The sequence below is a fragment of the Falco naumanni genome, chromosome 2 (genome assembly GCF_017639655.2).
Source record: "Falco naumanni isolate bFalNau1 chromosome 2, bFalNau1.pat, whole genome shotgun sequence".
Classification (NCBI taxonomy): Eukaryota; Metazoa; Chordata; class Aves; order Falconiformes; family Falconidae; genus Falco; species Falco naumanni.
This window is the reverse complement of record NC_054055.1, coordinates 63,168,960-63,194,642: the sequence shown is the minus strand read 5'-3', so window position 1 is coordinate 63,194,642 and position 25,683 is coordinate 63,168,960. Positions and strand designations below refer to the sequence as shown.

Here is a 25,683-nt window from a genome sequence, read left to right as displayed (position 1 = left end):
TTCCTCTCCTTTTTGAAAGTTCCATAGAGATAGACTATGCTTAACAGGAGAAAGCATAAGTTATTTTTCAAATGCATACACCTTGTCAAAACATAAGTGCACAGGAAAGAAAGGAAGAAAGAAAACCCTGATTAAAACAAAGCAAAACCCACATTACACACATTTCTTCTTTCAAAGCATAGAGTCTCTAGACCTTTCCAAAGAAAAAGTAGCCAAATTATTACATCAAATCCAAACAACACACTTTCCCTACCCTCATTTTTAGAAAAGTAGAGCTTTGGGGGCTGAAGTTATCCAGGACAATTTAACCTCAGACATAAACCAGAGACACAGAAAATCTCAACTCCAGCAGTGGAAGTTTGGCAAAACTATGGGACAACTGAAATTAAGGTCTTACAATGGCAAATTCTGAGCAATTTGAGAAGCAGTCAGAGGTGGGAGAGCCATGTAATGAGTATACTCTGTGGGTTGGTAGGGTGTGTAATGCACATTCTGTAACAGACACATTTTTCATTTTAAGATACAAATTGCATGTTTCAAAGCAGCTATTTATCTGCCCACCACACATCATCAAAAAGGAAATAATGATACAAGCTCACACTTCCTGCAAAAAAGTACTGGAAAGAAAATGTTCAAGTCCCTCATGTTTGCCACGATGCTCCTCAACACCACACAAAAAAGAACCAGAGTATTCCCACAGTTTGTTGCATTTACAGAAACCTATCTTAAACACTAGATGTCCTTGATAAGAATGCGAAATATGGTATGAACCAACTAGATACTACTCATTACCTACCACACTTACCTAAATAACACCTCTCAAATGCAGAAGATTTCAGTAATTCCCACTAACTGAAGCATAAGCATGATTGTGGTCTGGATGCACTTTGCTACCTCTTGTATCACCAGTTTGTTAGCAAAGCAATCAGCAATGAAGTATTATCGCTTTCTTCCTGCTTCGGTCAGAAAAAGCTGATCTGTTAAAACTCAACTTTGTGCAGAAGCAGATTAATTTTAAAAAGACAAGTTTTCTCATAAAGCCAACAGAAAACTAATTCAACAACTACAAAATTGCCAGCTTTGTCAGTAGAAATATCTGAATAGTCTGTCAACTTGCACTCTCCCCACAAAAGTGTGAGTTCTCATGTTTCGCATTTTTTGTGAAGAAACTTGAGGTTAAGTTTCATCCTACTAAAGGAAGAAAACATTTTCAGAATCTTTTTTGCTCAGAAAAGAAAAGATTTCCTGCAAACCACACCATACCCCAAACACTTTCCAAAGATCTGCACTATCCACATTCACCAGCAGCAGAAGGAAGAAATATGGCAAGGAAAAGGGGCAGTGACGACAACTGATTCAGCTTCAGAGAATTTTTCTATGTAATATATGTTTAAAATATCACACTGTGTCTGTGTATATCAAATCTACACCTTTTAAAGTGTCAAGCACCAGAATTGGCTTAAGCTAAGCACAGACAAGCCCACTGAAACCACTGTGGAAACTTTCATACCAGAGTTAAATTTGCAAGTTTAGCCATCAAGTCTCTGGGAAAGCAACAGTAACAACATTTTTTTCTATAATCAGACAATGCTAAAATCAACAAGGTTCTGAGTAGAGATTCTGAGCATCTCTTTAATGTATGTCAATAATGACAGACAACTCACTACATGCTGACAATTATATTACCTACATGCAGCTTACATAACCTTTGGCTAAACTGAGTTGCTGTAGAGGATTTGAAATGCCTTTTTGGCAAACTTAGCACAACAAGCCTAATTAATAATTACAATAATAACAACAATCATCAGCAGCAGAAGCAACAGCAGCTTCACCTTCAGGACACATAAATAAATAAGGAGAACTTCCACAGACATTTTGAAATTGTAGTTAAGACTCATAAAAGAACCCAGTGTGGTAATCCACACATACTTATTGCTGAAATGTCTTCCTGAAGTCCAGAGATATTGAATTGTTTCATTAGTTTACCATAGACCATAATTCCTAGTTCCAAATCTCTTTATTTATTGTCTATCACAATGAGAACTCAATCAAATCAGCACAATTTATAAAAACAGACAAGGAGACTGCAATATGCAAAGCATCTTTACTAAATGAGCTTATATGACACAATTTTCAACACCTAAAAAATATGTTCAAATTAAGTACACTTAATTACTGTGGGTTTTATTATTTTATCTATTCCACTAGCAGTTCAATACTTCATTGAAGATCAGTGGAATAAGTATTCAACTTCCATTTCTATTACAATAATTCCTAGAAGTCTTGACCATGTTATTACCTTGACCACCACTACACATGGATTCTTGGGGTAAAAAAACCCATACACCTTATCTACTGAACAAACCAGACAGACAAAAGGAAAGAAAAAAAGATATCTGCTTAGACTTTCTACAGGACTGATTTTTTTTTTTTTTTTTTTTTTTTTTTTTTTTTTTTTTTTTTTTGTAAAACAGAATTGAGCAATATATTCAAAACTGCAGAAAAAGCCTATAGTTAACCTAGGGTTTGAGCCCAGATTTCTGGGAAAAAAATGTCTGTTCCAGGTTTATTGTGTTTTTTTCTTTTTATTATACTGCCTAGAATGGACCACAGCAAAAAGCAAGAAAGATACGGAACATCAGTATGCAGTAACACTTCCATTGGATAAACTATTCAAAAGATTAAATTCTATTCCCAAATGCCAAAGGCTTATATACGTGTGTGTGTATACTTCCATATATATACATATATATATATATACTGTGTGTATATATACACATCTATATATGACTGCAGATATGAAGCCAGAAATCCAATTCCACCTACTGTATTGAGTCTGATCTCACCGTGTTTTTTTCTATCCTTGCCTTGCTTACAAAGAAGTATACACATATTCTTTGATGACTAGGAAAGCTTTGAAGATTGGAGCATCTTACATGTCCTTTTCCAAGTAAAATTAATTCTAATTAGCAAATGCTACAAAATTTTAGTAATTTATACACCTTGTGTTCACAGGGAAGCAGCAAGCCAATGGCTGCTAGTCTACATACTTCTGAGGAGTTTGTTTCAGTATCCCATATATTTAGACTTTTTTCTTCCCCAAAATCTTGGTATCAAAGAAAACCCAAAAACCCTCTACCCAGAACCCACCTGATACCTCTATTTTGTGATGAGGAATCTACTGTTTGATGTTTCTTCCTCATACTTTATACTTCATATATTTTATCGATGAAACAAAGTGAATCTAAGATGTACTTTTTAGTTTTCCTTTTTAATTATGCATAATAATTTGGTAGTCAATGGTTCTGTTTATGCTATACTTTATGGACAACTCCTTTGATATGCTTTATGGACAAGATTTTATTTCAAAGCCAAAAGAACATTGCTTTACAGTTTTTATTTAGAGTCTCCCTTTGCCTAAAAGAAATTGGATTTCTGGTAATCACATGATGGTTATAGCTCACAACTGTCTGGTGTGTTTCCTGTTTTGTGTTCACTTATTAAACGGAAGAAAAGTTCTCAGAAGCTGGTGGTGGATGGGGAGAGACTGAATTGGCAGCTTTATTACAATTCAATATTTTTCCTGACAAAGGCATAGGAAAAGAAGAAAACTGCATTAAGCATACTAACAGAAATTAAGGGCTTCAGAGGAGTCTAACTGCACCAAAAAAAGTACCATCTCCATCCAAGGATATTTTGGCCCTTCTTCGTGGTATTGTAAGTTGAAGTTCATCCCCTTCTTCTAATTTCGCAATGCCTGGGAAAAGATTTGGAATATTTCTAAGTTAATATTTGAAAACCATTATTTTCATAAACAGTATTAAAAGTAATTATGCATCATCTTACAAATAGAAGCTTGGCTTATTACTTGTGAGGAGTGCTTTTTTATCTTTAGGCACAAGCTTACAAATTGCAGCCTGCCCAAAGCTGACACATCATCTTCTGTGGAGCTGGACCTGCTTTTCACTCTGTACTCAGCATATCACAGTTCACTGAAGAAAATGTGGCAAAAATTTGTAATAGTGGTGTACCCAGATTCCTCATGTTATGGTGATGTGAAAGGCAAGGTCAGCACTGGGTATTGCTGCTCTTAGACATCTCAGTTCCCACAGTTCTGGAGGAGGTCTCATGAGCTTTACCAGCCAAATGAAGCTACCAGACATCAGCTGATTCGCTGCAACTGCAGAGGCATAGGTCTGCTTCCTGCCAGCTGCACATCAGCTGATGTGATACCCGAGAGCACCTTGCCTTCAAGTTGGAGTCACTGAGCTGAGAACACACCTAACACCTGCTGTGACACATGCTCGACAGCACGAGATATTGCAGTGAGATCTGGTTTTCCAGGTGAAAGCAAAAGGGTGGGAAGCAGGAACCATGAAGTGGCAGGATGGAGTAGAGATCCTAGTAAAGAAAGGGGGTGAGTAATACAAGGGTGAAATAAGAGGATAGATGTAACTGAAGGTGGTTATGATGCCAGAATGTGTGGGAGGGGCAGAAAGTTAAAAGAAAATGTTCAGAGAGCCTCAATTGCCAGGAGGAAGTATCTAATGTATTTTTATTTTGAAAAAAAGAATTAGCTTCCTTCTCCATCTCATTTGTTTAATGTCATTACTTGCCAATAGGCAATTCCATCACTCAATGTCACCTACTTTAAAAAAAGATAGTTTTCGTTTACACAGATCTTGCTGGAAAATAGCAAAAGAGAAAACCCTCAAATCCATCATTAAGGGGGAAAGGCAGACAGAGAAGAGCTACCAAATGAGGTTTAATAGTCCTTGACAGTAATTCTTTAAATGCTACTGCAGGAATATACATATATATTAAGCATTGATCTTGCTGGCCTTGCACTAAATACTTTAATTGGTCTTTCTGGTGCTGTTTCTAATTTGTGCAGTCAGAAAGAGCTCCTTACAGGAATTAACTATTTTTCATCTAAACAAAGAGTAAAACTGCATCAGCCAATATAAAGAATAGAAAATTAAGCTGATAAGAAATATTTTTGGAAATCCCACAGTAAGGTATGCAAAAATTGGGTGGCTAAAATTCATATATATGTTTTAAAGCAAAACATGGCTTCTGAATATTTTATTGGGATAACTAAATGAAGGGATTCAACCCCTAAGTTAAACTGAGTTCTTCAGTAAGGACAGTATGTCCTCCTTTTGTCTGCTTCAGGCATCCAACTGAAAGCACCAAAGCATCCAACCACATTATATAGTCAATGGAGAGAGGAGAATTGTTCAGATCACCTAAGTTAGAAGCATACCCTCCAACTGCTGACACTTCATATAAAACTGTATTTTTTGAAAGTATTCTGTAATTTTGTAATTAACCAGATCCATGACTGCAGTCCTTTTTCTTTACAGCTGCCACAATACTTAATCACCCAACACTACAGATTCTATATGATACAGTTTATTTTCAAATGAGAAGGAAAATGTAGATGTTTACCAGCAGTATAGCAAGAATTATTCGGATAAGACTGTGGCATATTTTGGATGCAACGAAATAATGTCACCAAGCTGAGATCATCACCAAACACGTGGGCCTTCTTCCTCTGTATTAGATGTCCCATAGCAAATGTCGTATCTGTATACAAAACCTGCAGAATGAAGAGGTGCAGATTTCAAACATACCGTATGGAGACATCAAAAGACATTTAAAAAGTCAGATGCTGAAATGAATTGAGCTTTCTCACCTGGCCATATATGAAAAAATATCCTGTTTCTTTGATCACTATTTTATTTCCTTGTTCTTCCAGAGCTGTTCCACGTTTAAAGCTCAGAAGCCAAGGGACAATGCTTGAATCATCTAAAAGAAACAATAATTTTGGGGTAATCAGAAAGAAAAGTTAATTTTTGGCAGATGAAAATTAAGAAAGTAACAAAGCTGACTTTTAGTCAAGACTTCCAGTCTCACTATCTGGATTTCCCCACTGAAAAGAGGATATTTGCAAGAGCTGCCCAGATGCAGGGACCTCTTTTTTTATAACTTTCTTCCTCTCCTTTTTTTTCTTTTCTTCTTTCTTTCTTTTTTTTTTTTTTTTTTTTTTTTTTTTGTTTTTGTTTAAATATTTAGTGACATAGCTCAGTTACTGCTTTGATATTGGATGGAAGAGTTAATACACACAATAGTTAGCTATAAATAATGGAACATATTCTTACCTTTCTGCTGGATATCACTTTTGCTGTCAGCGATCAGTTGCAAGCAGGCCTGAAGCACTACAAAATGAAAGCATTTTCAAATCAAAGAAATGTAAATCAGTAACACAACAGAGTAAACTTTTGAAACTATTTTTTTTTTTAAAAAAGGAGGACATAAAAACCCCACCTTCTCTCAGTCTCACCACTTATTTGAAAACATAATCTACTAATTTTAATGCAGATCTTACACAAACGTGTCAAAGCAAAATTCATACGGCAACACGTACTAAATAACATCCAGAGATGATGCAGCTAAGTAGGAGGGCTCAGCAGCACAAGTAATACTTGCTTGTTTTAATCTCTGGTCCTAATGTAATTGAAAAAATGTAGCACTATGTCAAATGAGCTAGGAATCATCAGATCAATTAGCCTTGTTAATTTTCTAAGCAAAAGCTCAAAAAACCTCCAACCCTGCCAGCTATGATAGATATCTTTTTTCTAATGATAGCACACTATTTAAAGAAGTTAGTCTCCAGTCATAGCTGCTGTGAAATATTAGTCATATATATGGGTTACATGGTACTTTCAAAATAAATCCTCAAAATCCATATATATATATATATATATATATATATATATATATAAAAAATATGTTTTCGGATATCCACACTGAATCAATGTATACTGAAATGAAGAGGGAAGATACAGAGATGACTTATCAAATTAATACACACGTAACAAATATCTTAGTATCTGTCAAAACTGATGTGTTGCTCAAAACTGTAGAGACTGGTGACACTAATGAGAAACTAGGAGTTTGATCAGAGAAGAATATTGTGGCATGTTAACAATATTGGCTCAAGTGAAACAAAGATTGTGTAAAAAAATCTGTTAAGCATAAATGTCACAGAACTAAGAAAAAAAAAGGATAGTTGCATTTGCTTAGAGCAGATTTTAATGAAAACATCTGGTTCTAGTACTACTTTGAAGGTTGAAAAACAGAGTAGTAACATTTGTTGTGCTTGGCAGAGACCCAATGAATTTACTAAGACTCAAGAGAAGAAAATTCTGCTATAGGTTGCTGAATCCCCATTTTTGTTTACCTCTTTTCAGGTAAGAAGGCTACGAGTCAGACTTGGCTGCTCTTGCTATTTTGGGCAGTGTTCTGCTCCATGGGATCCTTTTTTACATCTGTGAGTGGCACTCACTTGTGCAACCAAGTGCCCAGCAGCACAAACCCCTTGCTGCACGGCAGGTAGCGAGAGGATCTGAGTAGAAAGCAGCCTCTCCCTGTATCTATGTCTCCTTTCCAAGGGGACCAGCCTGAAAACACCAGAAGAGGGCTGGATGCTCACCAGCACTCAGCAGTGCCAACTGGCAGTGTACAAAGATTCAAGCACACGTCTGGGAAGGCTCCGATGTTACAATGATCACAGCACCTGAGCTGTGCTTAGGTTAACACTATCCTGCAAGGTCCTGTCTCCTACACTGGAACGTGTCCTTGATTTCTATCAATACTCATCATAATGTGCCAAAGTCTATAGATTTTCAAACCAAGAATTTACAGGCATCTGAATTCCCAGCCTGCTGATGAGGAATAGAAAAACCAAACCAACGCAAAATCAAAAAAGTATTACACTTCAGTCATTTTTGTATCACGCTTGTGGGTGACAGAATTTTCTGAAAAAGAAGCTTCCAAATAATTTTTTTTTATTTTCTGGATTTTCTGGAGTCACACAACAAAACACATCAGGCTTTTTATTTCACAAGGTATCAAATCAGTCTCCTTTGAGGCACAGTGCCTTCCTAGTGAACGGAGTTTGCAAATTCCCTAGTACTTCAGTAAGCTAAATCAAAGCTTTAATTCCTGCTTTTGAAAGAACTCACGAGCATGGCCACTGGATTTTTCCACTAACCAAACAAGGGAAGATTTGTTACGATTCCCACTTACCAGCTGCTCTCCAGCTGGATACCAACGAGCCGTGTCCACAGGCAGGGACAGTTACGGCCACTTTAGCAACCCTTGTTAAACCTGCTCTGCAAACTTGATTCACAGTTTGCAAGTTTGTATTTATGTTTCCGTTGTTTGCAGCATTGAAACACTAGTCATCACTGCTGAGAATGGCTACACAGTAATTAAAATCAGCAAGTCAGTATAGTCCAAGACCTTTTCCACTTTTTAAAACACATACCAACTCTCCTTTATTCTACAGATATCAAATCTACATATATTCTCTAAAAATATTTCAATGGGTCCTTCTTTAGCATACGTAGTAGAAATAAGGCTTCACAGAATATAGTAAGCTTGTTTTTCATGGAGAAATATGGATACAACAGTGTCATTCATGACAATAAAGAGGACAAACTAGCACAATGGCTATTTTACCTAAAGCCACAAAGGACAAATAATATCTAAAAAAGTGTTTAAAGGATTGAACAACAACATGCTTCAAAAAATATTCAAAAGCCAAGACTGACACGTTACTATTTCTGGTACATGCTTCAAGCCAAAGTACTTCACTTCGACCTCAGTGGAAATACATGCATGCTTAAAATTAAGTCATTTATCGAAACAAATTCAGAGTGAACAACACTACTATTAAGAAGATATGCATATACAGAGTATATTTTTCTGGGTAAATTAACAGGATTTTTCAGTAAAAAGTTAACACTGTTAAGAAATGTTAGCAATTTTTTTCCAAGAAGGACCCAAATCTTACCTGAAGTACAATATTAAGAATATATGCATCACAAAATATGGGTTGAAACGTCACTGTCAGTACTCAAACTGACAAATCAAAAGCTCTACCTGAATGGCCTTCAGCCCAGTGGAAATCAAACCTAAGCATCAGCTTTGTAGTCTAAAGGATTTTTTAATACTTAATAATGCAAACAACACAGGATTCATAAAATAAGTCTTAAAAATGTGTAAAAATATCTAGTCTGTTTCACCATGAGATCGAGCTGTATGAAACAGTATATCTAGAACAATAAAGTGTGCCCCATCCTCTTGTGACTTCATATAATAGCTTTGCTTTGATAAGCTTCTTTTTTTTTTTTTTTTTTTTTTTTTTTTTTTTTTTTTTTTTCCCCCTTTCTGATTTTCACGGCTCTGCATGATGTGGGTGGGGAGAAGAACATTTCAGTCTGTCTTCTTCCATTAACAGAACAGCCGATTCTGGAGAAGTTAGTGACTCCAGATGCCTTTAGAAACCACAGCCAGCACATGAAAGGATGTGATCTGCACCAGTTGAGCAATGTAACCACAAATAATATTTTTTTTTTTTTTTAAAGCTAGCTTTTGCAGCAGGATAGGAACGCAGCTTTCTGCGTATCTGCATGATTTAAGACTCAATATTGGTAAAATCCACTCTGCCCTTCCATGCACATTTTTGTAATATTTAAGTTGCATAATCATTTTAATATTGTGCAATCTAACTTCACAATCCTTTCAAACAAAATGTCAAGTTTATTATGTGTGAACTCATGTATAAGTTCTAAAGTTTCGATATCTGAGGCCCCAGACATTTACCTCAATTTTTGCTGGAACAAAAACAAGCAAAAAAACTGAACCTTGAAAAACAGACCTGCTCGTTTAGGTTTCTTCTTTGGTCTAGATCTGTTCTGTGTAGACTTCCCAAACATACTTAAACACTAGATAATTAAATTTATAAATGATACAAGTGTTCTCAACAATTTGCAGTTCTTCTTCCTTAACTTCTTCATTTCTCACCACAAGAGATCTTTTACTTCTTGCTTGTGCATTTTTATAGACTGGTTAATTTTATGCTTTTTAATTAAGAACTCTTTATATGGCATTAATCATGGATTAAATCAGTCCCTGTATTAAAATAGCTTGGTCATAGCTATTAATATGACTCAGATCTAACAAATATCTTTGAAGTACTGGTAGCACTATTTTGACCTTAACAGAATTAACCACTAACGTGTTACAGTAAGAATAATAAGGAAATAATTCACTACAAATTAAGAATACTTCATGTAGACTTCTATTATACAGTATGAAGAAGAATATTGTTTTTAAAAATTACAGGCACAGTGTTCTGCATAATACACAGCACTGATTCATTCATTCAGTAGGTAGAACACTTCATGTAAAATTGCAGGCGTTGTATCAAGTAATTTTCTGTCCTTTCATATAGAAAGGCTTACTTCCTTTTGAGTTAGACTGATGTCAGCAGAAACAAAAAAGACAAGAAGTAGGCATTGTTTTGGTGGTGGTTGTTTTTTTTTTTTTTTTTTAATTAAGAGAAGTCTTGTATTTCCCTTCTTTGAACAATAAATAAGTATTTTGAGTACTTGGCAAGGGAATTTTATATGTGGCATTTGTTTAGATTAGTAACAAAAGGTTAGGTTTCTTGATTCAAAGATCACTAAAGTCAAGTTCCACTTGTAAAAGTTCTTTCTATCCCTATCAAAGAGATGTAAAACAACAACATAAAACACTTCTGACCAACAAATGTACCAATTTGCCAAAGCAAATGTATCAGTTTGCCAGTAAGGCAATTATACCAAGACGAATGGCAAAATTCTCACAACTCATACACCACACTTGCATGGCAATAGTTTCTTCCCATGGACACAACTGATACTGGAGTAGAACCCAGGAACCACCAGTAAAAAATAATTGTGCCAAGTCACATGCCAGGTTAGCCCGCCTCACTGCTCTGTGGAATTCGTTAGGCTTTCTCCTCAGTTCCTTCCATACATGCAATCAGACTGGGTCAGATGGATATCCTCAATACACCAAAGTCAATACAGTCCACAGGTGCTCCAGTCTGATTACAGCAGAATGTCACCTAAATTTGAGTTTACAGAAGACCTGATGCTCACCTCCCTAGCTGGCCGTGGGAATCAGAATCCCACAATAGTGATCAGAACAAGGCATAGAGAGAGCATGTAAATGAAACTTGATATTCATACATTGAACTGGCTTACGTAATGGAACGTATATCTTGTTCCTGGACTCAAGCACACTTACAATTTAGAGAGAAACACGCAGGCAAGTCAATCAACAATTGTGAACAGGGTATAAAATTCAGGAGAGGCTTTTGTTGTGTAGTGTTTTTCCTCTACAGGCAAAATTGATAAAAAGAAAGAGAAATAAGAAAAATTGTATCTCTTCTTATGTGTCCTGACATGGCATTTGCCACAAGTGGTTAAATTATCTATCTGCCTACATATTAATAATACGTACCTTTCAAAATTACCCATTAACTCCTACTCACTGTATCAAGACCTCTGGTTCTGACTGCTAACTGTGCAGCTTTATTTGGAATTGATGCTTGAAACCCATTTCTTCAGCCTACTTGAGCTGGAAATTTTCTCAAGGCACAAAATGTACAACTACTGGTGACTAACAGTTTTACGCATGAACACAAGCAAATGCCTTCCCCATAAATATATGAAAGAACAATACTGTGTTAGATCCACTTTCATCCAATAGTCATTTTAATTAAAATTCTAATTTTTGGCCACTTCTACACACACACCATCAAGTAAATAGAAAAAAAAAAAAAAAGGAAATTCCTTATGTTTAGGAATGGCTGTGCTGGGCCTAAAAAGAATCATGGGGCATCCATTTCTGGAATTCAATAATTAAAGTTTAAAAAGAAAACAGAATTGAACCACAACCTTATTTACAAACGAAGTCATGGTTCTATATTTTACTTCTAGTCTCCGATGAAGCACAAGAGAAGCAATTGGGCATCAGTGACATTTTCAAGTATTCATTTTCTAAGTAATTGGTCTATGTTAAAGTGAAAGTGAAATTATAGGTCAACAATTAATTATGAGACCAGGCTCTACTCTGAGACCTTGTTGAAGCACACAGAAATAGGACAAGAACAAAGCACCTCACTCAATACCCTAATTTATCTGCTATTGTACCAAAATGAGTGCAGCGCATCCACAGCATGATTTGGAGGGGGTCAGAATTCTGGTTCCCAGAAATTGACGTGAGAAGATCAAAATGTAGGGCCAGTAATTCTGTGTACATGACCAAGCAACAGACAGGATTCAGCACCATGAACAACACCATATTCTCTTACTTCACTCTGCTAAAGAAAAATGTAACATTGACTAGTAGGTTCATGGTCATGAGTGAAATCTGATCTGAGAAAATGTAACGTCTTACTGAACTCTGACAAGCTTAATTTGTTGTAATTAGAGCAGGCAGAAAGGTGACCCTGTATAACAGATGACCTTTTATATAAATGCAAGATTTTTAATTTACTTTTTTCTTCTTTATACACAAAAATATGATTTTCGTGTTAGAAAGCAGTTTGGTAGTACGTCAACCTAGGTAGCTTTCCCCTTTTAAATGAATGTTCATATTCTATGCTTTCTTCACCCTAAACTATTTTAAAGCCAGCTGTATCTTTAAAATAAAGCTTACAGAAATAAGTAGCTTAATTAGAATTTTATGTGAATAAAGGGAAATAGCTATAATCAGAGGTGGCTACCTGATGAGAAGAATCTTAAGTCTGCCAGAAGCACAGCTGAGGAGCCCAGAACCCCTCATCTCCCCCATACATCCTCAAATAGCAATAAGAATAAACGTGTAAGCTACCATGAAGGGAACTGGATAACTAGTAGAGTACTAATGCTATAACATTCATTTTAAAAAAGACATGCCTTCTTATTTTTGGTGATGCTTATGTTTTACATCACTAGTGTTTATCTGGGAGTTGCTAGGACGAGGAAAGCAGAGAAGCTCTGTAGCTCCTGTGATAGGAAACAGGCTAAAAGAAAAACAATTTAAGCAATCTTGTCCTCTATCCTGTTTGCGAAATCACTCTTAGCCAAGATCATGAACCAAAGAATACTAATGAAAGAGATGGAATAAATCCCATTTAAACCTATGGATTTTGGGTGATGTCCTAAATGAATATTCTCTTTTGAGAATATTTGTGGTAAGCAGAGTGATTATACTCTACGACTTAAATATCATTTAGCTTGCTGAAGCTTAAATGGAATATATTCCACATTAGTTAGTCATTCAAAAGCACATTTTAAGTGAAGTTTGATTTAGTCTTTGCCTGCAAATTACTCCATTTTAACTTCATCTATCAATAATTTAGGATATCAGCTTTCATCAGTTATAACAATCTAAAAGTATCTGTAAGAGGATTTAGCAGCTCAGGAACATTTTTAGTTTGTCAGTGCAACTAGAGTATGTATGCAAATTGTTACAATAAAATGCTGTACTTCATCCTATCAGGCATCACTGTGTTTAGAAAAAGAAAAAAAAATAGGCACTTTATCCCCAAAGGAAACAAATATATCCCATTAATACTCCAATATTGTAATACACATCAGAAGTCTTTTAAGGAGCAGTCTTCAGTGTTCTCTGCAGCACCTTTTAAAAAGGCCATGATAGAAAATAATTTATTGGACAGGAATGCTTTATTATTTTTCCTAATTATATTACAAGATTGTTTTAATGTAGAAATGATGCTAAACCACTGAATTCCTTGTAGCCTGCCTCTTTTGACAGGTACAAGCCAGACTTTCTCTTTGAAAGCTCCTACTTCCCTGAAGTTAAGGACCTTTCTTTCTACTTCTCTTTTTTACAATGAGCATATTTTCCCAGAAAAATGACTTGGCATTTTTAATTATAGCTTTCCCTCTCTACTATTGATCAGAGAGAAACACGCTAGGCATTACCCTGAGTTGAGACTGTTGGATTTAGAACTGAGCAATTCACAGCCTGAACGGTTTAAAGTTGCCTTACTCAAGTCTACTGCATCATCAAGAAATACTTGTTACAAGAAGCAGATTTGGGATTTAAGGATGAAAGTTCAACCTGCAGATAGCATTAACACCTGGTACCTTAAACAGCATGGTAACCAGTAAGAGAATGTGCCCATGGTTAACACCATTCATTCAGCAATAATTGTGAAAACTGTAATGGGCTCTGGGAGCACGGATGGGCTGACAGGAGAAGACACAAGTCAAGCACTGCTGCTTTTCTGAAGACAGTATCCAACTGCGGCACCCCAACCCATGCCACAGGATGCTATTTACCTTTTTCTTCTGTGTGGACAACAGACCGTCTCCCCCTGTTTCTGCTCCCGTTCCAGATTTCCTTTTGGAAGCTTTCAGTTGGGCCAGGACCTGGAAGCCTGTTCTCCTAATGAGGAGAAGCGACAGTCAGTAAAAGCAGCCTGACATTTGCTCATCCCCTGCAAGCCAAAACCCACCCCTGCAGCTTACCTGCCTGCCACGGGCTGCAGACACTTGCAGGAGGGAAGAGGCAGGGGCACCCACTTTATTTTCATCAGGGGACACGGGTGGCCGGTCTAGTGGAGACCTTGCCTGGACCCTGTAGATCAGCTCACTGCGCAGGGCTTCTAGTTCTGTTTTCAGGGTGATAACATGGTAAAGAGACACTGCTGCAAGACAAGAGGACAGGAGCATTGCAAGCCAAAGGAATGTGACAGAAAAAAGTCCCGTGGTGCCTGAAGCAGCACCAGGGGGGGCAGAGGGAGAGGAGGCGGTATCCTTCTGTTGGATGACGTGCACACAGTCCACGGATTTCATCGCTGTTCTTTCCTCACTAAAGCCAGAGGGAGAGTTCAGCTGTCCCCTTCCGAGGTGCAATCCATGTTACCAGTTGCTCTCTGAAACTAAGGGCATCCAGAATAAGTGAACAAAACGCCCAGATCATTTCCTGTCATATGAAGCACTTGATAGAATCATTAATGTACAGAGTGAACATTTAAGATTCAGTCTCTGTTTAGTTTTCTTCTTTCTTTGCTGCATTTTGGAAATGAATACTTTCTTGCAAGCTGCTTGCTGATTGTACCTTCCTCCTTTCACTTTCAACTATTTATTTATGTGGCAGCTTGCTATTACCATTTCCCATTATATTTAGGCACAGACAGTACCACTGGTAAAGTAGAGCCTTATCTAGAAGTGCAGAAACAATGTGAGGTTTCCCGGCAGCTTATCATCCAGGGCTACTTAAAAGACATACACAGATGACAATGCGTATGCCTGCGTGTGGGTGGGTATATAGATGTACTGTGTATATATATTATATCGTATATAGGAATACATATATTCATATCTAAAGTGCCTATATACCTACAAAAGGGCCAACCTATTCAAACAAAAATTTTGGTGGTTTTCTCAACACAATAGTGAAAATATTCTCAGGCGTGAGTAACAAATTACTCTTCTCTCATCTGTATGAAGCTGCAGATTCTGCAGTTCAATTTATCATACTAACCTGAAAAAGTATGACTTTTTATTAAACTTTTCTAATAAATATAGTTTCTCTACAGAATTCAAGGACCTGAATTAATGCAAAAGGGGACACAGAGAAGTGGGGAAATGAAACTTGTGGAGGATAGGGACAAGGACTAGAAGGGGTGAAAACTAGAGGATGGGAAGGAGTAAGAGAGGGGAAAATAAGAACAGAGAGGGGAAGAGGGCAGAGGGGTGTAGAAGGAAAATAACATCTACAGAATTAAAAAAAAATAATTAAACATGCACTCTTAAGTTTTTGAGGTGAATCCTGAGTGTCTGGCTTAAGCTCATCTTTTTAAGTTTTTACTAGTCCTTTCATCTGAAACCCCTGCATTAGGAATTCCTTTCTTCTCTGCAGCAAGGCTACTTAAATATCCCAAGCAGGTACATATCCTTTTTGTATTGCCTTCTCACACAAAATTAAGGTTTTACCACTTCGTTAAAAGTTTCAGTGGTCTGGGACAGAAAAAAAAATAATCAAAAAGCATCACAATTCCAAATAAAATCAACAAGTCAACTCCACCACTGGATTCTAATTTTTTTTTTTTTTTTACCATGTTAAGTAAACTTTATCTTTGCGAGAGAGAGAACTTTACAGGTCTGTTTGAATACTGTGTAATGAAACCTCATAGCAACACCCTTCTGAATAGTTCAGATCAAGCTGATTCTGTTGAGAAGAAGGAAGAAGAAGCAACAATAGAGTAACAACTTCCGTAGCTTCTCCCACTCCTACTTAAGACTATGAGAAACTGAGGGTTATTATAAGCTTTATCATCTTCCACTGTGATGCAAGGCACACTTTCCCTTACTTTGCCACTGCTAGCAACCACCCAATATCCTGCAGAGACATGTAATTATTTTCCTAAATGCAGAGGGAAAAAAATTATACCATATCTCTTAACATGCCTCTAGAAAGCATACACATACTGTGAGAAATTACATAGAAATTAGTGCAGAGTGGAATACAGGCAGAATACCATATTGTGTCTGTACCTCTTCTCAAGGCTCAGTTAAGGTGTAAACAGGGCTGCATTTTGAAGGAAATTTAAGATGAACTAAGGTTGTTTTTTTGGAACAGAATAAAAAACTTTTAGAACTAAGCAGGCATGCCTTGAAGTATCGCTAGACATCAGAACACTACCAGCCTAGTACTGACTGTGTTGCAAAAATAAAACAACATGACAGCTGGAAAATAATTGCTATTTAAGAAAACTAAACCAAGTGAGAGAACGAAAGTTATAACTGGCTATCCAGGAATACTGAGAAACATTTGGCTGAGACCTCTGTGGTCATTAACATATAAGAAAACAACAGACAGGTATATAATTAGCATCACTCTAAACACTTCGAAAGAAAATAGGCTGTTCTCAGCCTCCACACCTTCTTCAAATGGGGTCAGTATTCAGGCTGATAAAATTACTGTGGTGACACAGAGGACTTCTGTAAGAAATTTGGCTTTCTCTTGCTTATCATTCTGATAAATGAGAAATTCAAAGGAGACATGAGGAAAATCAGAACAGCCCCCATACAGCAAATCGCTAAATTCAACAGGTATTTCTAGTTGAGTATCAAAGAGATCACTGTTTGCAATCTTGTTATTCTATAGCTTCATAAGAATTTAAATGAATTGAAAGAAAAGATAATCTTAGACATCTTTTGTGATGACAAAACCATAGTGGAACAATAAATAATGACAGTGAGAGATCAATCATGAAAACCAACATGAATAGCCTAGAAATTATTACATAAGGGGTTTACATAAAATACACGAATAATAAAACGGGAGTTGCTTAACTCCTTAAACACAATCAAATGAATTTTCAGTAAATTTCAGATACTAATTAAAGTAAAAACCCAGAAAAATTACTAAAAAACCCCCAAGAACAAACCCAAACCAAAAAAAAAAAAAACCCAAACCCCAATGCTAGTTGCGGAGCCTAGAGCGTGGAGACGTTGCCTTGATGCTTGCCACTATGTCTCATCATAACATATTGACCTTATGATCCCTTTTGTTGGCAGAGCTGCAAAGTATTCTTTATCTACTTGAAGCAAAGTCAGTTAGATGAACACATGTGCACTTTCTTCTGCATTTTAACCTAAGGTATGACTGAAGAGGGCTAAAGGAGTGCTCAGATTAGCCTTCCATTAGCAGATATGGGAGAGCGTTGACTCCAGCTGAACATGAGCTCTCAGAAAGAAGCGTAATATTTGGATATATACACCAGAGCATAATATTAAGCAAAAATAAGAGGCAGCAGTAATCATGCTTTTATATTGACAAAACTCTTTACACATCGTTATGACTGCCAAAACTGAATGGTGAAAAAGGGTTCAGAACAAAAAACGCAGAATGAAATAACAGGCCTAAAGAACTCATCACAGAAAGGAACGGGTATTCAGTTTGTGGTTAACAGCCTGTTTCTACTGCCAGCTTTGCTGAAAACCCTTTTGCAAAAGTTTGTACCATATTAGCTGGTTTTGGCTCAAGACGCACGCACTATGCTACACATGCATCAGCGAAACTTTAGGGCAACAAGTGACTACCACCTCAAGACCAGTTCACAGCAGTGTTTTCCAAACTGTTTCTGGAAAATGACACTGCCTTGAACTGCAGAAACCTAGTCCTGGCCTAGGTTTTCTAATTCTGAAAGCAAAAAGGAATAAACCCTTATAATAAAGGTATTCTGTAAATAAGGTCCTTTTTGCATGCACAGTACAGTTGATCCATACACACTCAGTGCCTCCTTAAGCCAAAGGATGAGCTACTCTGAACACTCAGGTTGAATGACTAAGAGACCTCTTTAATTTAGCCGCGGAAAATGACTAAGAAATGCCTTGGCTAGTCTAAGAACTTTACTTAACGAAGTCTTTTACTTTCGGGTAAAAAAACTTTTCACTTTTGAGCAAACTTTTAGTTAAAACTCTAAGAAGAAAAAACCCCAACCCATTACCACTGAAGACTTAATGGTGAGAATGTTTCACTAGGGGAAATGGATTCCTGAACAAAATCAAGGCTGGTTAAACCTTCCAAGATGCTACAGCAGAAACAAACCCTATAATTTCTGCAAACAAGTTTTTTTCATTTCCGTTATGCAGAGTAGCAGATTAAATTATCAAGATGGGCCCTGGTAACCTGCAAATGTATAAAACATTATCAGTACATCTGTGGGGAACCAAGGCAGAGATAGTAAGAAATGACACAGGAAATTCATGGCTGAATCAGAAACTGAACTTTTGGCTTCCTGAAATCCAGTACTGTAATTTAACCACAAAAGCATCTTCTTTGAGGGGGAGGAAAAATCCCATAATGAAGTTTAACGTACAAAAAAGAAGTAGATAATGTGAATACAAAGACCTGGGTAAAAACCCAGTTTACTGAAGAAATGTAAAAGTTTATTTAAAATAAATGTTCTGTTTTTAAAAGGGAGCTTGTGCAGATGCTGCAGCCCAGAGATCCAGGCAAATGTTGTTTGCCATACCAAAAGTATGCCTCCAGTGGCAAAGCTCCAATGCCACGTACTTCTGAAGTAGACACATGATGGAACTGGTCTCTGCAGTTACAACAAAAAGAAAGAGGCCACGACAGCTTGCCTTTCTGCACGAGACAGTGCAGGACAGATAAAGGAGCAAAGAATAAGCAAGGGTTCCATTTTAAACAGTTTCAAGTCCATTCTGAAGATGGACAAAATGGATGGACTATCTTGGAGGAGATCAGAATAAAATCCTGGATGACAGTTTTCTGCTATTACAGCTACCCATATCAAGAGTATTCATAGATAGCCCTCTGAAACAGTACACATTCCCTTCAAAGACAATTAGTTCTTTCAGCCATTAACTGCAATCTACACAGTAGCAAAACCAGGTAAGTTCCTATGGATCCAAAAATCACTCTATTTGTGAATACTGTGCTCCTGTGGATGTGTATCTTACATCCTATTACCTTAAATTTTAGGTAGCTACTGAATACCTTGCAAGGATGTGTTATCCAAAGACTTAAAGACTTATTTGATATATTACCTTGTTAAAAGTAAAAAACCCCAACAACCCAAAACAAACAAACAAAAAACCACTATGAGAACTTTTCGAAGCACAAAAGATATTCTTCTCTTTGCCTCCCAATTTCAAAATTGCCTAGGATAACGCAAGTGTCTCTGCACATTTCAGACACACCATGCTAGATTTATTGCTTGCCTGATACTTTATTTCTCTAGAGATCTAGACAATTTAGGTTCAAATCTGGCATGCATACTACATAAAGTAAACATACAACTGACTTGCAGCCATCATTATTACGCGGTCATTACAGTTCTTTCAAAGAGGTAGGCAATGGCACAGGAAGAAAAAACAATTATTATAGGTGTCTCCCAAAGTATGCAGCAGAACCAACAAGACATACAAATAATTTAAAAAAGACAACAATACAAAGAAAACACATGATTTATATGCTACAGCAGCTTAACGCCAGCCTCCCCCCCCCCCCCCCCCCCCCTCCCCCAATGGTACAGCAATTCCTTCTTACTGCACAGGGGAAAAGCTCTGTCATACAGCTGTAGCTCACTTCTTTTATAGTCTCTCTGGCTTGGCTATCCAGCAACACAGAGTATTGCATTTCTCGATCTCTTCGATACTATGCAACTTGACAGATTTTGCACAGTTGGGCTAAAGAAGCCTTTTTATGGTAGTAAAATAAACCAGGAGCTACAGCCTTTCACGTGGGAGTGACCACTCTGTTGCTGCTACAGGCTGTGGACCTTCATTAAAATACACAGGACAGGGTTCCAAGTATTTTCAAATCACAGGTTATTTCCTCGTAGCTCTATCTAATGCTACGCTGTTCCCAAATCCTCAAGGACTGAAACAGAAAGGTTCTCTGCCTGACCTTTCCCTTTGAATTTTTGTAAATAATTAGCCCACACCAGACGTAAGCATAATGCAGAACAGCTGTAGAACTTCCTTTCCTTCTTGTCTTCAAGCAGTAAATTCTGCTCCTTAGTTGCTCATCAAAACTAGCGGCAACATCTCTCCGAACTTGGTATTTGAACACACATTTTGTCAGCAACCTTGCACTTTTGCATCATTCACCTCATTCCTTAAGATTATTAAGGACATATCTCCAGTTATTATGAGTGAAACCATGTTCTGTAATACATTTAAACCAGGTCTACTCTTAAGCTGTACTGCCTTTCAGAGAAAGAACTGCTGTTTTTTCATGACACAGGAGAGTTATTCTGTCCCCACCCAAGCTGAAGCATAACAAATTAATCACATTACGGTTTTCAAAACATTTCCCAAGAACATGCAGTGTGTCTTCCTTATCTACTTGGAGATAGAACTCTGTAAAAAGTCTAAAATGACAACCCAGAATAGGGTCCAGCAAAGCATTTAAAGCTCAGGCATGTTCAATATTTTCAGAACAAATGATTTTTGTTTAGCTGATGGTTCATTATTTTCTCAAAACCTTACCTATGTATACTTTACCTTTTTAACAAACAGCAAATCCCCTGCCTTTGGTTTAGGTTTCATTTCTAGGATTTTAATTTAGATGTGCATAGATGTACCCAAATCTGAGCTGCTCCTTTACTTTCACTGCTTCAAGAAGAAATACTTTTTTTCCCCCCATTCAAAATTAATAGGTATCTTGAACAAAATATCAAAAAGTACCACCGACCTCCCCTAGCCCTCTTTGCGAGGTATTGGGTTAAGACTGAACTATAAGCCTTGCAGTAATCCAAGAGAGGACACACATTTTGCAGCTTTAGAAAAGACAGCAGCAAATCCTTATTTTCCAGGTATTTCACATTAACATGCAGGATGGGAACAGAGATGATACAAGCTTAGTTATGCATGTCTCTGTAAGAAAGTAGAAATTGCTTCAGCCCGAGTATCCCGCTGCAGCTACACAAATTAACTGTAAACCTGCTAGAATGGCCTTATAGCACGTAAGATTGACATTTAAATTATTTACCAGCAACAGATGGTAAAACTACTCAGAAATACTTAAAAATATTTCCTCATTGACACGATACTTAGACCATCCCTCAGTCTCCCAGGTAACAGGGAAGTTTTGAAATGCAGAATGTGTTAAAAAGCGAAGTTACTGCCTATCAATTTTACTTACTAAAACTTCCTGAAGGTGAAAACACCTGACAAGGCTTAGGAACAGATATTCGTAATATAGCATTTCTGTTGTAATAGCTTTCCACAAACACCAACATCTAACAATGCAGATGTCTATTCCATGTGCTCTGGTTTTAGCAAGTAAGTGAAAACGACACCTTGAGGTTGATCAGTTACCATGCCCACAAAAATACCCAAGCACACATATCGAGGCCAGGCCACAAACTAAAGCAAGACATCAACAGCATTTTTAATGTATCAATTTATTGCATATGTCAGTACATAAAAATAGAAAAGTGTTTTTTGTAAAATTAATTTTATTGTAAAAACCAGACTAGAATGAGAATGTAAAACTTTGCCACAATTCGCACATATACAGTAACATTTACGCTGCCTACAAAACTTAAGAATACTTTATGACATTTTTGCTTTAACTATATATTAAAGTCAAATAAAAAGCTTGCATCATATATTCAATGACTGTTTCTTAATTCAAAACACAAGTGTTATTCAGAACTTCAATACACTATCTTTATTTACACTTCTGCATGGTTCTACTCTAATTATACAAGCAGGATGGCATTGTAAATTATTCTTAATGGGATGCATCAGCCTGATCCCACTACATGCAAGAGGCACCAGTTTTATATTTGGCAGAAGTGCCCCTAGCAAAATCACTTGTCAGTAAAATTAAAAACGTACTTATCAAGAATATGAGATACAAATGGAGGTATGTCTGCATTTTTTTGCTAACAGAAGAGACCATACTTTGGACTCTCAATTCAGCCTTGCATTCTTCACCGTGAACATCCAACATGATGCAAATGATTAGCTTAGAGATGCTGATATGCATATTTTCTATTATTAGTTAATCCATCTGCCCTTCAACTGAGATTGTCCGTAGCCTACCAAATGTATTTGTGCTCTAATTTTACCTGAGAAATGGACATGAGGGCAGCTACGCCAGCTAACATTTCTTCGGACAAAAGCATAGCTTATCTCTCTCAGTTAAAAAACAAACACTGGGAATGTAAACTTGGGTTAGCAGGAAGCCTCAAGTACGTCCACCAATTAAAACCACACATGTGTGTGCACACAAGGTCTTATACTGGATGCTTCCTTACAAGGACTCTACTGCTACAGCTGTTCCAGTTCAACTCCTGACCCCCCATTCTTTTTTTTTTTTTTTTTTTAAACTTACAAGTTCCTCTTATAAAAGAGGCAGTTCCTTTAATGAGCATATTTAAACCAAGAGGCTTTCTTACAAACCAGTGAAAATAACTCAACTTCCTCTTCCCAAACTAGAAATTTTTATATATATATATATATATACACACACACAGGACACAGACTTGGGAAACATCAACACACAACTGGAGAATTGTTACTGGAAAACATATAACAGTATTAAGTGGAATAAATGCAACAATATCATAATATACCTTTTGGCAATTAAAAGTTATTACTACTACGTTGCTTGCAGTTCACTTTTTAGCAGCAGATAATGATGGGTTTCCATCACACAGATTGTAAAATAAAAACAAGTCTTGACTTGCCAGAACAAGTTTCTTCCCCCTTCTTTCCTGCCTTAAAAGATCATCTGCACAGCAGTAGAATATTTGCATAACAAAAAAAAAAAAAAAAAAAAAAAAGAATTTCCTTCCTATTTTCTTTCAGTGGATTTCATAGCCAATGCAATGAAAGAGCATAGCAACAGACACATTCATTCACAAACATATGTGCCCAACCCGTTAAGGGAGAAGTAAAAATGTGCATACATAGAAAGTGGAAGAAACTACATTATTGTAAAAGATGCATGTATGACAATTGTGTCCTTTCATACCCAATACTTGCAAAATCAGACAAAGTTTCATCTTTATGTCTTGCAGACAATATTGTGAAAAGATATGGCTTGATAATCAAAAATAGTGTTTCCATATAGTCCACCGTGAACAGCTCCAGAATGCTATAATCTCATGCCACACATCTGGCTTTGCAACTGTATGCCCAAATAAGAATACTTAATTTGTATGCAAGTGCCCCACAATACTGGGGGCATTCTGGGTTGAGTGGTGGTTAAGTGGGGGAAAAAAAAGTCACGTTACCTCACAAATCAACATTTTACATACTGAAAAGAAAAGTTATTTAACAGCAAATTATGACAACTTCTGAAATGTTTACCTTCTCTTCAGTCTCCAACAAGTAATCTATTCCTTTGTGTCTATTAGCGTATTTTTAGAGAAGCAGTATTTGCACACTTATTTTACTTATCTCCTTCCACCTTAACTCTAAAGCAACGTGAAACAGCTGAAACAATCTATGCAAGCAGCTCACATTGTCATTTTAGACTACACCTGGGAAAGGGAATGCTGTCTATTAATTCCCTTCTGCTATATAAACACCACCCTCCCTAGCCAAACTTCATCAATATACCTTCCCCACCCACCTCCCTTCAAAAAATATTGCCAATGGAAGGCTGAGGAAATAGTTTTGGTTTCACTCAGGTTTAAAACTATGCTCTATCTACAATGATTTTAGATCTATAGATCTGAAGAGGTCTATAGCTTTTTCAATCAACTCTTAAAACCTTAGTGGTAGTACGATAAAAGATACTTACCAAAGAAAACAGCAACTTCTGGTGTATATATATATAGCTATTTATTTAAAAATAAATAATTTTTTTTTAAAAAATCACATTAAGTAAAGATGCATTACTCTATCTATAAATTGCTGACAACTATTACCAATGGGTACACAAGACCTGTAATTCCATGTAGTAAATATTAGGAGGCATAACCATTAAGGCACCAGTTCAGGAAAGCAGTTTTATTCAACCAGAGAACTTAAGCACAAGCTTAAAATATCACTGTCCATCAGGAAACAGATTTTAAGTGTGTGCTGAGATGCTTTTCTGAATCAGGACAACATGGCAGAAAAGTTTATTTTAAAATTTCAATCCAAAGGGCAATTTTACAGATTGTGTGGAAGATTTTTCCACAGTTTGTTCTTTCCATAAAAAAAATATTTCGAAGAGGCAAACTATCAGCTGCAGCAAATGAGAAATTAAACCTGCAGAAGAGATTTAAACAACCACATAACCCAATACAGACTGAGCTAACAGCATACAACTTTGATATGACCACCTAGGATAAGGACTATTAAAACTGAAAACCAACGAGCCAACCCAACAACAAAAACCACCCCAACATTCAGTCTGAATCAAACTCTCTCAGTTTAAGTACTGCAGACTCTGAAACGGTGATACTGGCTTTAAAAATCTCAGCAGAGCTGAAGAACCTAATTTCTGCTGATGCTTAGGCTACTTCCATATGGTGCAACAGAACTGCAAAAGACATTTTGCAAGCAAATGAGTAAGTTTTTAAATAAATGTGTCTTTCAGACTAACTAAGCTTAGGTCTACAAAATTTAATGCACTGCTCATTTTTATCATCCTTACTGTAACAATTGTATACACCAAGCTCTAATCATGTGATCACTGGTAATTATTTGGATGTGTTTCTTTTGGAGGTATAAATAAAAGGGCACAGACATTTAACTACACCAGCCTAAAAAAAAAATAATAAAATTGAACACAAATATGTACTTTCACCTCATGTGACACTCCTTTATCACACCACCCACCCTGCCCTGGGAAATCCCACCTCAAATGCACAAGCAGACTAATACCAACAAATAGTTGGCCTGTCCATTAGTGAGGAGAGCTTGGGGTGGAAAGGAGCTTAGACCACAGTTGCTCCTTTTGAAGGTTACTTCTGTTTCCTACGAAGAAGTTGCCTGGGCAAAATCCTGAAGCCATGATGTTTAGGCACATACAACTTTCCAGGCACTATTAAAACACAAACAGTAAAATGAAAACATGGAAAGTGTCTTTTCCTCTTCAGTTGTAGTTTGAAAAAGATATATATATATATGTGCATAACCATAAAAAACAGTAATAACCCAGGATAGTATACCTGCAAGTATACTCTACCATTAATGTTATTTTATATAATTTAGCACATTGAAGACTTCCCACCTTGCATAATATCAAATTTCAAGGAATAGAACACTAATCTCATGCATGGCACACTTTAAATAAACTCTAAGAGAAGCAACAAATCATTGTGCTAACCATGACTGTCCAAAA

The 25,683-nt window shown here is 36.7% G+C and overlaps 1 protein-coding gene across 2 annotated transcripts; it reads right to left on the bottom strand.

Annotated features, from left to right (window-relative positions):
* Positions 1-2,090: 2,090 nt before the first annotated feature.
* TNFSF13B (TNF superfamily member 13b) lies at positions 2,091-24,107 on the bottom strand. 2 transcript variants are annotated; one of them, XM_040584515.1, is made up of 7 exons: positions 22,305-24,107; positions 14,382-14,794; positions 14,193-14,298; positions 6,165-6,221; positions 5,699-5,811; positions 5,452-5,602; positions 2,091-3,757 (listed from the first exon to the last, which is right to left on the bottom strand). In XM_040584515.1, the coding sequence occupies exons 2-7, from the start codon at positions 14,706-14,708 to the stop codon at positions 3,645-3,647; spliced, it is 867 nt and encodes a 288-aa protein (XP_040440449.1). In that variant the 5' UTR covers positions 14,709-14,794; positions 22,305-24,107; the 3' UTR covers positions 2,091-3,644. The 2 variants fall into 2 exon arrangements, with proteins under 2 accessions (XP_040440449.1, XP_040440448.1); XM_040584514.1 differs by lacking the exon at positions 22,305-24,107 and adding an exon at positions 19,939-20,271.
* Between the last annotated feature and the right edge of the window lie 1,576 nt (positions 24,108-25,683).

Coding starts and splice junctions, on each gene's coding strand:
- TNFSF13B (XM_040584515.1), bottom strand. CDS start 14,708: ATGAAATCCGTGGACTGTGTGCACGTCATCCAACAGAAGGATACCGCC. Junction 5,603..5,698: donor ATTTTTTCATATATGGCCAG/GTGAGAAAGCTC, acceptor TTCATTCTGCAG/GTTTTGTATACAGATACGAC. Junction 3,758..5,451: donor TAATTCTTGCTATACTGCTG/GTAAACATCTAC, acceptor ATCTTTTCCCAG/GCATTGCGAAATTAGAAGAA.